The sequence below is a fragment of the Rhea americana genome, unplaced genomic scaffold (genome assembly GCF_003343005.1).
Source record: "Rhea americana isolate MKP2758 unplaced genomic scaffold, rheAme1 scaffold_147, whole genome shotgun sequence".
Taxonomy (NCBI): Eukaryota; Metazoa; Chordata; class Aves; order Rheiformes; family Rheidae; genus Rhea; species Rhea americana.
Genome location: NW_028185561.1, coordinates 695,267 through 710,564, shown reverse-complemented (window position 1 = coordinate 710,564; position 15,298 = coordinate 695,267). Strand labels below are relative to the sequence as shown.

At 34.6% G+C, this 15,298-nt stretch overlaps 1 protein-coding gene across 3 annotated transcripts in view; it reads left to right on the top strand.

The window, feature by feature from the left end:
* The window catches only part of IBTK (inhibitor of Bruton tyrosine kinase), a 59,434-nt gene that overhangs the window by 20,884 nt on the left and 23,252 nt on the right, over positions 1–15,298 (top strand). For all 3 annotated transcript variants that reach the window (XM_085299185.1, XM_085299184.1, XM_085299186.1), the window contains exons 10-21: positions 1,864–2,041; positions 3,078–3,252; positions 3,991–4,587; positions 5,880–5,966; positions 6,937–7,019; positions 7,118–7,155; positions 8,923–9,019; positions 9,432–9,533; positions 10,359–10,476; positions 11,934–11,994; positions 12,759–12,886; positions 14,633–14,745. In XM_085299185.1, coding sequence (XP_085155311.1) covers positions 1,864–2,041; positions 3,078–3,252; positions 3,991–4,587; positions 5,880–5,966; positions 6,937–7,019; positions 7,118–7,155; positions 8,923–9,019; positions 9,432–9,533; positions 10,359–10,476; positions 11,934–11,994; positions 12,759–12,886; positions 14,633–14,745 — 1,777 coding nt within the window. The remainder of the gene's footprint in view (positions 1–1,863; positions 2,042–3,077; positions 3,253–3,990; positions 4,588–5,879; positions 5,967–6,936; positions 7,020–7,117; positions 7,156–8,922; positions 9,020–9,431; positions 9,534–10,358; positions 10,477–11,933; positions 11,995–12,758; positions 12,887–14,632; positions 14,746–15,298) is intronic.

The window sequence follows — 15,298 nt, the reverse complement described above, 5'->3', positions numbered from 1 at the left end:
AAAAAAAAAAAAAAAAACACCCAAAAAACGCTATGGGAGGACCACTAAAGTAATGTACAGTATTTTTTGTTTGGTTTTGTTTTTTTTGATCAGTGAGCCCCTAATGGCATTTTAGTGGAGATGCAGAGTCCTTTGCTCTTGCATACATGTGTGTCTATATGTCTTACTTGATGTGGATTTTTTTTTTGCTTCCCCCTCTATCCCCATCTTTCTTCTCCCCTACCTCACTGCCTGACCCATCACCGTTCAGACCCACCACAAATTGTTCAGCTTATTCACAGAACAGCATTTGTTTTGGGGATGGGCGTGTTGTATTGTTTAAAAGTTGCAGCTAAACTTGGTGAATAGTTTAGTATTTATAGTTAATGCAGTCACTGTTTTATTAGAACTGGAGCACTCTGGAGCATTGTATTATTTCTTCCCTTGTTCTTACAACTCAGACTGCTTTGAAACACCAGCTTGTTCTAGGTCTGCTGACTACAAGAGCTGAATTTACAGTGCCATCTAGTGGTGCTTACAGAAAGGCTTTGTTACTGAAATGCTGTCTAAGTCATGGTTCTTTATTAAGTATAGGGCAGCATGAGTATTTCTCTTTCTTTCCTTGCATTTGATTGATTTATGTTTTGTGATGATTTTTTTTCAAAAGTCTATCTCAAAAACAGGTATGGTTTGCATTAACCATGATTGAATGATGGCTGCATCACTTCACAGCAACTGTCACTTAATGTGTACTGTTGCCAGTTTAATATTTGGTTATTAGTTGTCTCGGAAAGATATCGTAAACCTCCGTTTCAGTATTTGTTGAAGTTAAATGTAGCCTCTAGTATCTGTGGTATTGGCAGTGTGCCTTTGACATCTTTGGGATACTGATTTAGCAGTAAAATACTGCTTAGTCTTCCTGCATTGGTGGAGCTATGTCAACCTGTATTGCTTTTCTTTGCATGCTGAATGCTGGTAAAATTCTGGGATCTTTAGGCACTGTAAATTACTGAGAAAGGAGAGGGATGGAATCTTAATGCCCTTATTTTCTGAATCAATGCTTCTTTGTGCAATTTGATTGTCTCCTCTTTAAGGCTCAAGAGAGGAAAGACAACCGGTTACTTGGATTCCTTTGCTTCCTCCTTATGCAGGTGTTGTCAGACCTGTAACAGCTGCTTCAGCGGGAGGGGAGGAGAGCCCAACTTCAGCAGCATTGATGCAGCATCCAGGCTTTTCCTTGCTTGGGGCTGTGGCTGCTTGCTTACTTTTTTTCTGATCTCCACAGTATACCTGGCTGGGGTCCTGATGTGCATGCAGTTCTTTACACTTTTCTTTCTTAGAATGAATATTTCTAGGTTTATTTTGGGTCATAATCTCAATTTGAAAAAAAACACAGCCCTCTGAAGGTACAGAGAAACCTGGGATTTTGTCAAACAATTTACAAGTAGTTTAAATTACCGGTGTGTTAGCTTTGAATGTTACCTGATTTATAGGAAAACCGGTTAGACAGATCTGTAAATTAAGAATCTGTTCCTTGACTCCTTTTCTCCCCCCTCTTGCTATTGTTGTGGCAACGTCTGTAAAAACTGTCCTGTAGATGATTGTTGTGAAAATGATGTAATATTCAGAGAAGCTTTTTAAAAGCAGTCATAGGCAAATGAATCTTGATGTTATAACACCATTTACTTGCATCTCGTGTGAGATCTTTGTAATAGATGCTCATAATCCTTTAGGATAAACTTTTGAAGAATGTGCAGTTTCTCCTTTTAAATTCATCTTTGACATGGCATGTTTCTTGTTTTTAAGTTTTGTGGTATATAACATGTAAGTACTTTTATATAAGGATTTCCACCTTCTCTGAAGAAACAACATTGATATTTATAGGTGTTTTGTTGGAAGTCATCTAACAATCCTGTGAAGCAGTGTCGTTGGGTGTATGGCCGGCAAGTCTTCATGTCTGATGTTGCTTTAAATAAAAATGAAATCATGTTCGTCACACAGGATGGTGAAGCCTTTACAGGGAGATGGCTAGAGGAAGGAAGAAGAAACTCAGAAAAGAAAGGTTAGTATGACTTCCTTTTCTCTTGTTTTTTTACTACTTAATCTGATAGTATTATATGGTGCATTCTTTCAACTGTAGCTGACAGTTGGTAGTGTTGATCCCTGATCACTGCTGTTTTCTTTCTGTAATAGTAAATTTTACTTTTTATTTGAACTTTATGGCTTTATATTACATTTCTACTTCACTCACTGGCTTCCATCTTTAGTTTTATAACTCTGTTTTTTGCAGTCTTTCACAGCAAAGTCTTTCTTTTCTTCCTCAAAATAGTTATGCATTAATTTTTCTCTGTGACTACTTTTCTTTATTCTCCATATTATACGGTACTTCTCTCATTACAGAAGCATGTCCTGGTACTGGTATGTGTCTACAGGCACTCTGTTCTTTTTGATTATTGATGTTCTTTCTGTAGTTTTAGTATCTTCAAGGAAACTTCAGAATCCAGATCTGTTGACTAGTCTACTGCTAATTTATGAAGCATGAGAAATTCTATTTTTGATGGTTTTAAATGTGTGTGTTGAATGGCTGGGCATCCAGTTCTCCAAAGATAGTATTTCAGTATTGAGATAATATGTTTTTTTCAGTGACATCTTGTTGGTTTTGGAATGATTCAAACAGATATAATATGAAGTCTAAAGGCTTCCTCAGTCTTCAGTCAGTGATTGTATTATGCCTAATCTAACTAATAGGACTGCAAAAGAAAACAATCTTGCACTGCTGTATATGGGTAAACAGCTTCCTTTGTTCCTGAAGAGGTTGCATTAAATGTTAGATGGAGTGATTTTTTTCTATATGAAAAGGCAGCAAAACACTTTCACAGGAATCTTTCTGATGGAGACTGTCTTATGAGTCTCTCTTATTCTTAAAACGTGTCTTCCTACATTTCAGTTAAGTGAGCCAAAATCTTCAGATTGATCCAACCTTATTCAGTGATTCCATTGATGGACTTACAGAAGTCATAAATCTTGCCTTTTTCTTGTATTAGTTGCATTTTAATTAGCTTAACCTTCCTATGCTTTTTAAACTTTTTTTTAATCAGAACTTGCATCAAGTCCTCAGAATTCTTCATGTGAAGCATCTTGTCAATATGATACGAACAGTGCATATGAAAGAATTCGACTTCAGAAGCTTACTTTTGTCCACCGAGCTGTTAGTATTGCTACAGATCCTAATGGATGCAATTTTGCTGTTTTGCAGTCAGATCCTAAAACAAGGTATATCAACAGCTGTAACTTTCTTTTTTTCCTCTGAAGTATTGATCAGAAATGTAGGTAACCATATTTCGCCCCTCTCCTCCCTTTTTTTGTGACTGAAACTAAATCATTCTGCTTTTTAGAAAACAACTTTTTGGCTCATGCAGGAATCACAATAAGTGTGATTATCCATACTGTAAGGCTGACAATAGCACTTATTAATGACAGTTATGTTGAAATTATGCAAATAAATAAGTTGTTGTCTTTGAGTAATTATTATTGATAGTGTTGCTATTTTATCTAAAATGTTCAAAGCAAGCATTTGCAAAATATTTCTTACCATACTGAATTCTGTTAAGTACTGTAGATACTTATCCCATTAGTGATGAGATCTATTAATCATTTCTTAAATGAAAGTGGAAGGTGAATCTTTGGAAAAAATATATTTAAAGAAAGAATGAATAAATAGAATACTGAATGATATTCCTTGCACACTCCTACTAGTTTCCAGTGTATCAGATATGTGACTAAATATTAGTTAACTTCTTTCTTATTGTAGGGAATTGTAATATGGAATATTGTAAACATTTCTTAGTAAATATGTAAAGATTAGAACATGAAATTTTGATGAGTCCAGCAAAGTAAGAAAAACTCAAACCAAAACTACCTCCCCCTCTTCACTTGAGATGCTGAAAAACGTAAACCTTCATGTAGCTTGTAAATAGTTCATTTTTTTCATGGTTTTAATTTTTGTTCTAGTCTCTATGAAATTCCAAGTGTGTCATTGTCAAGTTTTGGAGAGGATTTTGGCAAACTGTTAGATGAAACAGATGAAATGGACAACATCCATGATGTGACTTTTCAGATTGGCTCAAGAACTTACCCTGTGCACAAATACATCTTGGCTGTGCGCTCTGACTTCTTCAAGAAGCTGTTTGTTTCCAGTGACAATCAGCTAGATGCTTCAGATATCTACCGTAAAGATGAAGATGCTGTTGGATGTGATCTTTATGTAATAGAGAAGGTTCATCCAGATCTGTTTGCATACCTTCTGCAGTTCATATACACTGATACTTGTGATCTTTTGACTCATGGTTACAAACCAAAAATCATGCATAAAGAAAAATCAGAAGAATATCAAGATACATTAATTTCTAACCTGAACAAAATGAGTTTTGATGAAGATGTTAATGGAAAGGCTGCATTTGAGATTTACAGAAATAATCAAGTACAAGTTATAAATGAAAAACAGAAGAGCAAATCTAAAAAAGGCAAAGTTGCTGGTGAAGAAGCTAACCTCATAAAAATGTTGCAAAGTATTGCAAAGAAATTTGGACTCAGCAATTTAAGTGGAAGGTATGTTAAGGGAAATAAACTTATATTCTGGCAACATCTCGATGTTGTGGTTTATTTAAGCTGATCTAACTTAAGTTAGCATTAAATTAGAAGGCTAATTAGGGCCAAGAATTCTGCATTTTGGTTGTAAGTACAAGTTTAAAAGCAGACACAATGTCACCTCTTTAATGCAAGATGAGCTTGTTCTGATGTTTTTCTCTCTAAGGGAAAACATATATGACCTTTCAAATAACATCAGAAATAGAATTCCCTAGCATGATTTGGTATTTAAAGCATCGTCTTCCAACTGGCTTCTGTGTCATGGCAATGTGCTGCTTGCCCTTTATTGTGTTCTGATACCTCCTGAACGTTRTTTAGAACATCTAGCCTGCACATCTTTGAGGCGTGAGCCCTCTGAGGCTTGACATCCAATGTAGATGATCTGGCTTTACAGATCGACTATCATAAAACATTAGTATCTGTTTTGCTATAGACAGCTGATATCATTGAGTGTTTGGTAGAAGATTATGTGCCACAACATAAGAATTCGTGAAAATTTTTTGGTAGATGATGAACATAGTTAGCATAAAACAATACAAAGTAAAGTTAAATACCTGTTCAACTGATGTTGTTTTAATAGTATATGAGGAAAATAATGGAAATGAAATCAAGTATCTCTGAACTATATTATTCTGCCTTTTTTTTTCTCCTGCATTTGCCTCCTTTCAGAGGAGGGAATAAACTCTTTAAGGGCAGTTTTCTTCACTGCATTTTTGGCATACAAATAAACAATGATGTGAAGCTGCTACTAAAACTAGATGCTCAAGTAAAATTTTCACAGTGAAGCTGTTTCTCTGTGAAAATACACTGTTTTCTAATCTACCAGCAATACCCTCGTAATTTTACCAGCTTAATTCACAAGCATCTTTCCTGAGTTAGGATATTGTGCTGAAACACGTATCTCTTCTACACCATTCCCTTTAGTTAGATATCTGACCAGTAACAATAAACATAATTTCTAGATTTTTAACTCAGTGGTAATGGGCTCTAAGCCTTAACTATAGTAGTATAGCTATTGTTCAAGAGGTAAGATAGCTAAGGAGTAGAAGTAATGTTATATATTATACGTCTGCAGTGAGGACTTTCAAGAAATGATTGGTCCTTTCTGGTTTTCTGTGATATGTAGTTTGGATTTTTTTTTCATATTTACAGTATGAGCCTACTGAAGGGCTCTTCTTGAATCTGTGTGGGTTTTTTTTTTAATGGTTGGAACTGTRTTGATCGTGTTATTTATCACTGTTGTTGATTTGCAGATTGGATGGAGTCAGGTTAGAGAATGGAAAGATAAATGTCATCAACAGGAAGAATGGGAACAAACCAAAGTTGAATCAGAAGAAATGGTGAACTTTTACAACTGAATTGTTTTCTCCTTGTCATTTTCTCTTCTGTCACCTCTATCTATTAACTATAGGCTAAGCTTATTCAGCCATATTTTAACTTCTGGTATACACACATCTCTTTCACAGTAACTGATGCTTGGAAATTGTCTGTTGCTGTTTAATTTATAAACTCGTAATCTGAGATAGGTTGTATATGATATATTTTCTTCTTCTTTCTGTTGTACATTAACGTGGCTTGTGGATTAATTGTGTTGAAAAATAGCAGTGGCAGGAGAAATCTTGTGAGTAGTTCAACCAAAAATAGTCTGACTTTTCCAAATATACTTGCAATGACAGTAAAACTACATAGATTAGAAATAAACAAATGTATAATATTTTTCTAATGAAGAAAGTCTCTGAAATATCTTTCAACAGGAAAGGTTTACTACACTTATCAAGTTGCTTGTTCTTTAATTTCATGATTCTGATGAGCTTATTTATAAGATAGTGATAACGCTTAAATATTCTACATATGTAGTAAAAGCTATGTTATGTAATAATCCAAACAGAATTTGGATTATTTTACTCTTAGCATGCAATGCCAAATCTTATGGTAGCTAGTGTTAGGTATAACAAACTTAACACAGACCATTTGAAGTTGACTTCCAATCAACTCTGTTGACTCTGAATCTATTTATTATGGCTATTTTTGATCAGAATATTTTTAAACAGTAACTGATAGTGATTTTTGAAGGAAATACTTAGTGAAATGACTGTGCTTTTTGAGTAGCTTTGCTTTCGACAAAAAAATTAATCTCCTGAAACTGGTGTGCCTATTTTATTAGGTTCACTTCAGTTCACATTATTAAAATTGAGTGCATTTTATTTGCAAAGTCTCAACTTGCTAAAGTAAGCAAACATTTTTTGTAGAGTTTTTTACTTACAGTTCTTCTGAGTAGTCATAGTTCTGATCCCATTAAATGTCTTCTAGTTCATACCTCTGCGATGTGACCCTGAAATCTTTAGATGGAAAGGAATTCCCATGTCATAAATGTGTACTTTGTGCAAGACTTGGTATGTGTATATACATATATATATATATATATATATTTATTTTTCTTTCTGTAACTGAAATTTTATTGCATCTCAAACTGAAACTGCTTTCTTTTCAGATTATTTTCACAGCATGCTAAGCAGCTCATGGATTGAGGTAGGCTTGCTGATAAAAATGTGTGGTGTTAAGTTTTAATGTATCAAATAAGTGAAAGCATTATTCCAGAACAAGTTATCCTAAATGAGGGAGAAAGGGAGAGACTGGGTTTATTTGATTCCATTTTCAATGGAATCAAATCCATTGAGATCATCTTTGATTTATCTGAACTATTGAGATTCTGWATTGTGATAAATACAGTGATGTATATCGAAGGAGATCAAGTGGCTACTTTGTTTTAGAGGTTTATATTGAGCTAGCTCATGGCTTTTATAAAAGCTGCTGGCCTGTCCTTGTAGGAGGCTGATATCTTTGGGTGGATTTTCATATCCCATCTGTAAAAGATCTTACAATGTAAATAGTGTYCAGGTAGTCTGAAATAGCTTTTTATATGTACTAAGTGAAAGATRCAGCAGAATAAAGAATTTGTATGTAGAAGCTCTGTTTGAGTTCTGTTGCTAAAGAAATAGAGCCTATCAAGGATAGTCTAGGCTATTCCACTTTCCTGCTGCTGCTTCAAAATGTGCAGATCTTTCCTGTGCCCTGATTCCTGTTTGCTAGCTGTGTGTCAGTGTCCTGGTTGCCACTGGGCATCATAATGCCAGTAGRTGCCTCTTGCTTCAAGTGTCTGAATACCGTTGCTAACGCTTAGTGAAAGAGAAGATAAGATGTGAATGGATAAATGACTGAAGACTGAAGCAACGTGCAGGAGTTCCACTGAGTTTCATTAGCATTTGGCAATACATAAATCTAACAGCCAGACAAAATATTGGCAGCTATTTTGTTAGTAATACAAGTTTACCTATCCTCTAAGTTTATTTGCTGCRTTTTCCTCAGTTGTCCCTGAGGAAACATTTCTGAAAACATTTTGAGATGCCTGATGGAAGAAGAAAAAAGAAAAAAAAAATCAAGATGTCCATTTTATCAGCAAGTTCGGTATTAACTGTTTGAATTTCATAAGCTAAATCTGTTATTTCATAAGTAAAAATAATTCATACTGAATTTGTAAGTAACTATATTTTCTAAATCATGTGCTCTAGACCTTATATCAAAAAAGAAATTTTTTATGCCTGTAAGACATTTTTAAATTTGATATATGAAATATGTCGGTATCATCACATCTGCTAAAGCAAAAAAATATTTTAATATCAAGCTTTACTTCAGCATCAGCTGAAAAAAAAATGAAGCTGTTAATTACTGAAGTTACATGCATTTGAATAATGTCAAATACACAGTTTAATGGCTAATGTTGACTCTCATAAAGGCTTTACCTTAATGGTTAAGGTAGCTCTTCAGATGGAGAGATTCAGAGACCTTATTTTCTGAGGGATTAACAGTAGTAGCTGAATTAATTGTTCAGTTTGTTCCTGCCTGGAAACTTGTTGATTTCATTAGATCTTTTGTCCTGAAAGAAATGAGATTCAGTACTTATATAGGGGTTTTATATAGCTCTACTTTAAAACAGCCGTGGCTAAGTAATAAAATTAAGGAAGACTATCAGAGAAGACCCTCAAACTTATGAAACGCTCAACTGTTTCATGGGTATTGATTCAGTTATTCTGTTTTGCAAGACTTAACAGTTCTGCTGCAAGTGATTCTTAATCAAAGAACTTGAAGATTTTGTGCAGTTACTTGAATTGTTTGACTTTGAAAATGTGACCCTGAGTGTGAGTGGCTGACTAAATATAATCACTGTCTCAATTTTACATTTTATTTAAAGCTGTTAGCTTCTCTTACCTTTTTTTAAAAATCCTTTTGCCTTTTTAGGCTTCCTGTTGTTCAGCTCTAGAAATGCCAATCCATTCTGATGTACTACAGATAGTTGTAGATTACCTATATACAGATGAAGCCATTGCAGTAAAAGGTACCAGTAATACATTTTCAACAACTGTAGGTCCTGCAAGTTTCATATTTTTAAAATAGAAACGTAGTATGCTTGCTTTGATGTTTTATGTAGAGGATCGAAATTCATGTGACTCTCGCTTTAAACATTGAGATAATGGCTGTTTATCCAAAGCCTTGTTATGCCTTTTCTTTAGCTTGACAAACTCTTCAGTATTTCTTTTCTCCTCTCTCTCTTGCCTCAAAAGACTGCCTTTTGCCCTTTTCTGCACTGTTGCTTGTTCTTAGCAAATCCTGTCAAAATTTGCAGAGCGAGTACATTTATCCTCTGCTAAATCTCACTGAGAGCTGCATGTGTTGTGTTTATTAAATGTCTTCATCCAGTTTGCTTCATTATGGCTTGCTCACAGTGTTTGTGACATTTTGTATTCCAGATTCTCAAAATGTGGAATTTGTATGTAAYGTTCTTGTGGTGGCAGACCAGCTTCTTATATCCAGACTCAAAGAAATCTGTGAAGTGGCCATTGCAGAAAAACGTGAGTTCTCTCATTTCTATTATAAAAGTTTTGGCATTAAAATAACACTCATTATAAATGTTAATGCTCTTGATTTATTTATTTTTTATTTCCCTTCTGTATTTCACTAGAGAATTACTTATATTCCTTTCCTCTGCTTCCTGTTTGCTGTTCATTGCACAGCTGTGATCAATTGGCCATTTAGTCTGAGTGGTGTTCTAGGTTAGCATAGTCTTCCTTTCGTGAAGTTTCCTTTTCTTCCATCTCACTCCCTTGGAGGGGAAGGAGGAGGTGAAGACAAACTAAACTTTTATTGTTGCCAATTTCTGTCCTTCATTGAATTCAAACTTCTTGTTTTTAAAACATGATAAAATGATTTCTGAGTTCCTATTTTGTATTTAATGTTTGTATTTAGTGTTTGTATTTAATCTTGCTAGTTCTTCTGTTTGTTTGACACTATGCTGTTTTTATATGTCTAGGAAACACTAAGTTTGTACCTCAGCTTCATACACAAACAAACATACAATTTTTGCTTGGTGTTTCTTAACACCATTTTTATCTCTCTCTTCCCCCCCACGTTGCAATATATTGAAATTGATACATTTGTAGGTAGGACCTCTCTGTTTCTGTGAAGCAGCTATTGCATTCAAGCTGCTGTCAAGTTTTGTGTGGAGCTTGCTGTAGGCTATGGCCATTTGAGCATTAGCATCTTCTCTAGGGATAGAAAGAGTATCTTTTCCTGATATGTTTTAATAACTTCATTGTACTGTGCAGTAAGTTTTAAAAACTGCTAAATAGGATTACAGCATGTTATCCAATTTAGTTAGTTGTGTTTCCTCTTTGTAGTTACATTGAAGAATGCTGCAGAGTTGCTGGAGTTCTCAGCAATGTATAATGCTGAACAGTTAAAGCTGTCATGCTTGCAGTTCATAGGACTCAATATGGCCGCTTTGCTTGAAGCAAGGTAAGGAGGGATGCAGATGTGTTTTGTCTACAAGCTTGTAAGTTCAATAGTGCAAAAAGACAAAATGATTGGAGAACTCATAAGGGCAAGTAAGTGTTGAAATGTAACTGAATGCTGCTAGCTTAAAAAGAAACTCATTTATGTGAAACAGGGACTGATTAAGCAGTTACTTAACTGGACATACTTTACCAGTGCTGTAGTACAAGAAGACTGTGTAGCAATATGGCATGAGGAGCCTGGATTAAGGGGAAAAACTTCTCTTGAATTCTGTGCCGTTTGGGACTATACCTAAATTTGTTCAGAGTTTTTAAATTTATTTTTGAAGATACATAGAACTACTGTGTTTTTGTGGGTTTTCTGGTTTTGTGGGTTTTTTGTTTGTTTCGTTTTTTAACATGTTAGTTACTCTGCTAATAGAATTTATTTTAAGTAGGCTTATTACAGCTGGTGCATTTTCTAAAGACAATGGGCCTGCCTTCTGGTAGTCTCTTTGCTTTAAGTGCCCGTGGGAAGGGCAGAACAAATGACTTGTGCTTGCTTACCTCAAAGGTTCAGCTAGACTTCTAGGAAATTGAAGGTGTCCTGTGCTCTTGCTTTTCTTGATGCTTTCAGGTAGGGCCTGAAGTTGCTGCCGGAGTGTATATCATCTGGCAGCATCTGGCTCAGGGCAAGCCTCAATCTTCCTTGCTAGCAGAGACTTTAAAAAAATTAAATCAGCTCTTGATATTCCCCTCTATTTATCCTAGCCTTTTTGTCATACTTCCTTTTATATACAGAAGTTCTTAGAGATCGTTTAGTGTACTAAACAGTTAAGAATGCCAGTACTGCTATACTATGTCACAGCACTACTCTTTTATCACAGATACTGGAGTTTGTGTGTATTTGTTCATCATGTTTTGTTCTACTTTTAATCTGATAGGCTTGAGACAGATGAAACTTGGCAGCTTTATGCAAAGAGAGCATTTCACACAAGACAGAATTTTATTGATAAAACTTGGTTGTTAGAGTATATTTCTTTTTCTTTTTGTCATAAATGTCAAATAAGATTGTGTCTGAGTAATGAAAGAAATTTCAGGAGCTTGGAGTATTAGAATGCACACTAGGGGAACTTGAAAGTATGTAAAAATAAGTAAAGTAATAACCAGCTCATGATAATTTAACTATATATAATTGTATTGACTGTGGCTTGAGTAAAGGTAGGCTGGCTGGAAAGGTTACAGATTTAATTCTGCCTTAGGACCAGGGAAAAGGTTAACTGCCTTGTATCTTGATTTCATTTTATTCCCTTTGAATCTATGACTGCCATGAATGGGTAAGAATGCCTGTAGGTAAGGTTCATTTAGAATGTTTGCTGGAATTCTTTTATTAATGTATATAGAGAGTTTCTGTTTTTTGTTTTCATGTTTGTTTTGAGCATGGTAAGCTAAACTTGTATTACTTTTTTTTTCTTTCTTAAGGACTCTGGATATCTTAAGTGATGAAGTTGTAAAGGACCTTTCTGTTTATTACAGGAAAATGGTAAGTTGTGCATTGCGAGTGTAAGCTGGCTGGGTTTTAAATGGGAACAGAAGAGTAATGCATATATACATACAGTCTGTCATGTCTGATGATAGACTGAATGTGGGACATTGAATTCAAATGAAGGTTAGCTGCTGCTATCATTTTCATGGACTTCATGTTTCCTTATGCACTAGCCACTACCACAATAGCACTGTGTCCCTTAAACACATTAATTTTACCCATTAATTTTATTAATGTTCTGGAACTAACAATTGTTGAATAAAAACCATAAACAAAATCTGTTGAAAAGGGCATCTGTTGAAAAAGGCATCTGTTACCAAGCAGAAAGGAAAAGAAAGCAAATGAGACTTTTTTCCAGTAGAAATGCAGTGTGGTCAGATAGGCCTTAAAAGCAATAGGAAAAATAGTGTGAAAATTGAAATTCTGTGCATAAGGGGAAAACCAAGATACGTTATAAGCCAGTGTTCTTTAACTGGACAGATAGTAAAAGATTGTTCATGCGACTCCTGACAAAGCAATGCTTCAGGGTTGTGGGCAGTTGAAATTTATATGCATTCCGAGTCTGTCGTTTAAATAAAAGCTTTACTTTTGTTCTACTTAAAGATGTAACTTGAGTTTATAAACTAGGTTTTTTATTATTAATTTGTTACTTGATTTGTAGAAAATGTTATAAATAACTCACTCTGGTCATTCTGCAAGAGATTGTGTATTTGCTAACATATAACTTAAGAGAAACAGAGTAACAGTTTTTAAAATCACAGATTCCAGCTATGGTCAGGAGAGTAATTACTCCATATCTGGATGGACCTGACATAAGTTCTTTGGACCCTGAAGATGGAGAAAACTTTGTTTTTTTAAAAGAAGAAATGAATACAGAACAAAATTCTCAGTAAGTTTTATCTTTTAATTCCGTGTCAGAGTATCTGTTTTTTCATCTTTAACCAGGTGATCTGTATTTGTATTTATACACTTTGGGTGATGCCTGACTCTCTTAGGTTCAAAACTGAAATATGAAGAAATAGAAGGAAGGAGGTTTTCAAACAGTTTTGTTTCCTTAAATATTGCAAAATATTGCAGAACTGCAGTGGGACACTTAAATTTATAAGAAAGAAGTGATCAAAAGTTGACAAATTAATATTCACAATTATATTTGGGCCTTGTGCATGTAAGAGCACCTGCATATATAGAGATCAACTGCAGAGTTCATTGAATGTAACTGAAATGGGAAAAAACAAGAGAAAAGAAAGCAGAGAGTTTAATATACTGTAAATCTATTTGGAAAATGGTGATAATCTATGCTTCTGAGTCTAACAGAATAGTCCTGTGAAATGGCAAGTTCTGAATCAGGACTTCTCAATCTGTCAGTTTAAAGTACTTACTGGTTGGCTAGTGAATAACATTTCTTAAATACAGGTAGTTTGCTTTGTTAGGAAATGTGATCAAACCAACTGCAGATTGGGTGATTTGGCCTTGGTTGGTTTACAGACTTCCGTTACTCTGCCTTTCAAAATTTTTTCTGTAGACGCAGAGGTGGCAGAATCTGCAAAGTCTTGGCAGGGTAACTTGATATGTCTCTTTAACAGTCTGTAACAACTGAATAATAAATATGCTAATTTTATTTTGGTATTTTTTTTTAAAACTGGAGAACTTTGTCTATGACTTATCACAACTATGAAAAGTGATTGGTAGGGTGACTGGGAAGTGTGTTCCTAACAGAGATAGCAAAATGTAATGTCACTGTACAGGTGAATCCTTTGGAATATTGTGTACTGTTCTGACCCCTTGTATCAAGAAAAGTTTATGCTAACTGAACTGGTTCAGAGAATGGCTAATAGATCAAGGAAGCTGAGAGGTTATTTTCTACTAGACTTCAAGCCTTTCAGCTTTTTTAAAGGCTGCATGAGGATCTTATTGCTACCTAACCTACCCTGTGGATAGGGGAGTATAAAAAAAGGGATTTTAAATAAATTTTAATTTTTAAATAAATTTTAAATAGGGATTTTTAAAAAAAAGGAAAAAAAATAAGTTTAAGGTCCAGTATTGCTGCAGGAATTAATAAGTTCATATATATGTATTCCACAAATGTCAAGTAGAAGATTTTTGAAATAGAGATGCTGTAGTAGTTGCAATTCTATTGTGAAGCTCTTCTGAAGAGCTAGTGCTTTTGCCAAAATTAAAGACTTTTTTTTTATTTAGTATCAATATTCCTAATATGTATGTAAAAAAAAGTGACATTTTGATACCATGACCATGGACTTGCTCTGTTGTGATATTGGTGTCGAAGTTTGTGTTTTCCATCAGTTACTCCAACATGTAGCTGGCTTAATCGGACCTAGGTGGCAGTGCCAGCCTGTGCAGTTGCTGTACCATCCACTATCTCAGCAGAAGTGTTTGTGCAGTGGACCAGAGCTAGATTGAAAAGAGTTTTTCTCTTCCTCCTAGATTATTTTTCAAATTGTTTACTACAGAGTTGTGCTAATGAGTAAGCAGTGGTAGTACAAGAGCAGGAGCACACAGCTAGTAAGAGCAGCTATTACTGTTTAAACTTTAAATACAGCTGCTGCCTGAAAAACTTGAGGTTGTTAATAGTTCTGAGATTTTATTTCCTGAATGTCTTTTTTTTTTTTTTTAATAGGGAGGCCCTCTTCAAAAGAGCAAAAACTAAGGCAAAAAAGAAGCCACGGAAACGATCTGACAGCTCTGGAGGGTATAATCTATCTGATATCATTCAGAGTCCAGCCTCTACAGGTCAGTGGGAAAGAGGTTCCATTCAGATATAAAGCTAGAACATCAAGTTTAATATGTAAAACAATGCGATTTCTATAACTTAATAAGCAAGTGTTWCAAAGGTTTTTTCTTTTGGTGAACACACACAATTGAATTTGGGTAGTGAATTCTATCAAGTTGAGTTTTATTTGAAAGGAAGATTGTAATCTTAAGGTTGTGCCCAAAGCTGACAATCTGTAAAAACATGTTTTGTGTCAAACAAAGTTAATGGATACTTTACTCTTGTGTCTTTAAGTAGAACGTTTCTATTAGCATGCTTTTTTCCCCTAGAATGTAAAAAATAATTAAATTAGTTACTTTTTATTCAAAATACAGTAGAAGCATTTATTTTCAGGACAATTTCTGTGTTTTTTTTTCCTAAGCTTATATTTTTTGAGGCAGAAAGAAGAAGCTAGGAGTAATCTTAGTCTGCAAAAATATTTAAAACGTTACAGGTTGATTACAATTTTTACAGTCTAGTATACTAGACTAGTTAAATCTTTGGTTATTCGGTATTCAGAATATGTTTTTTTCT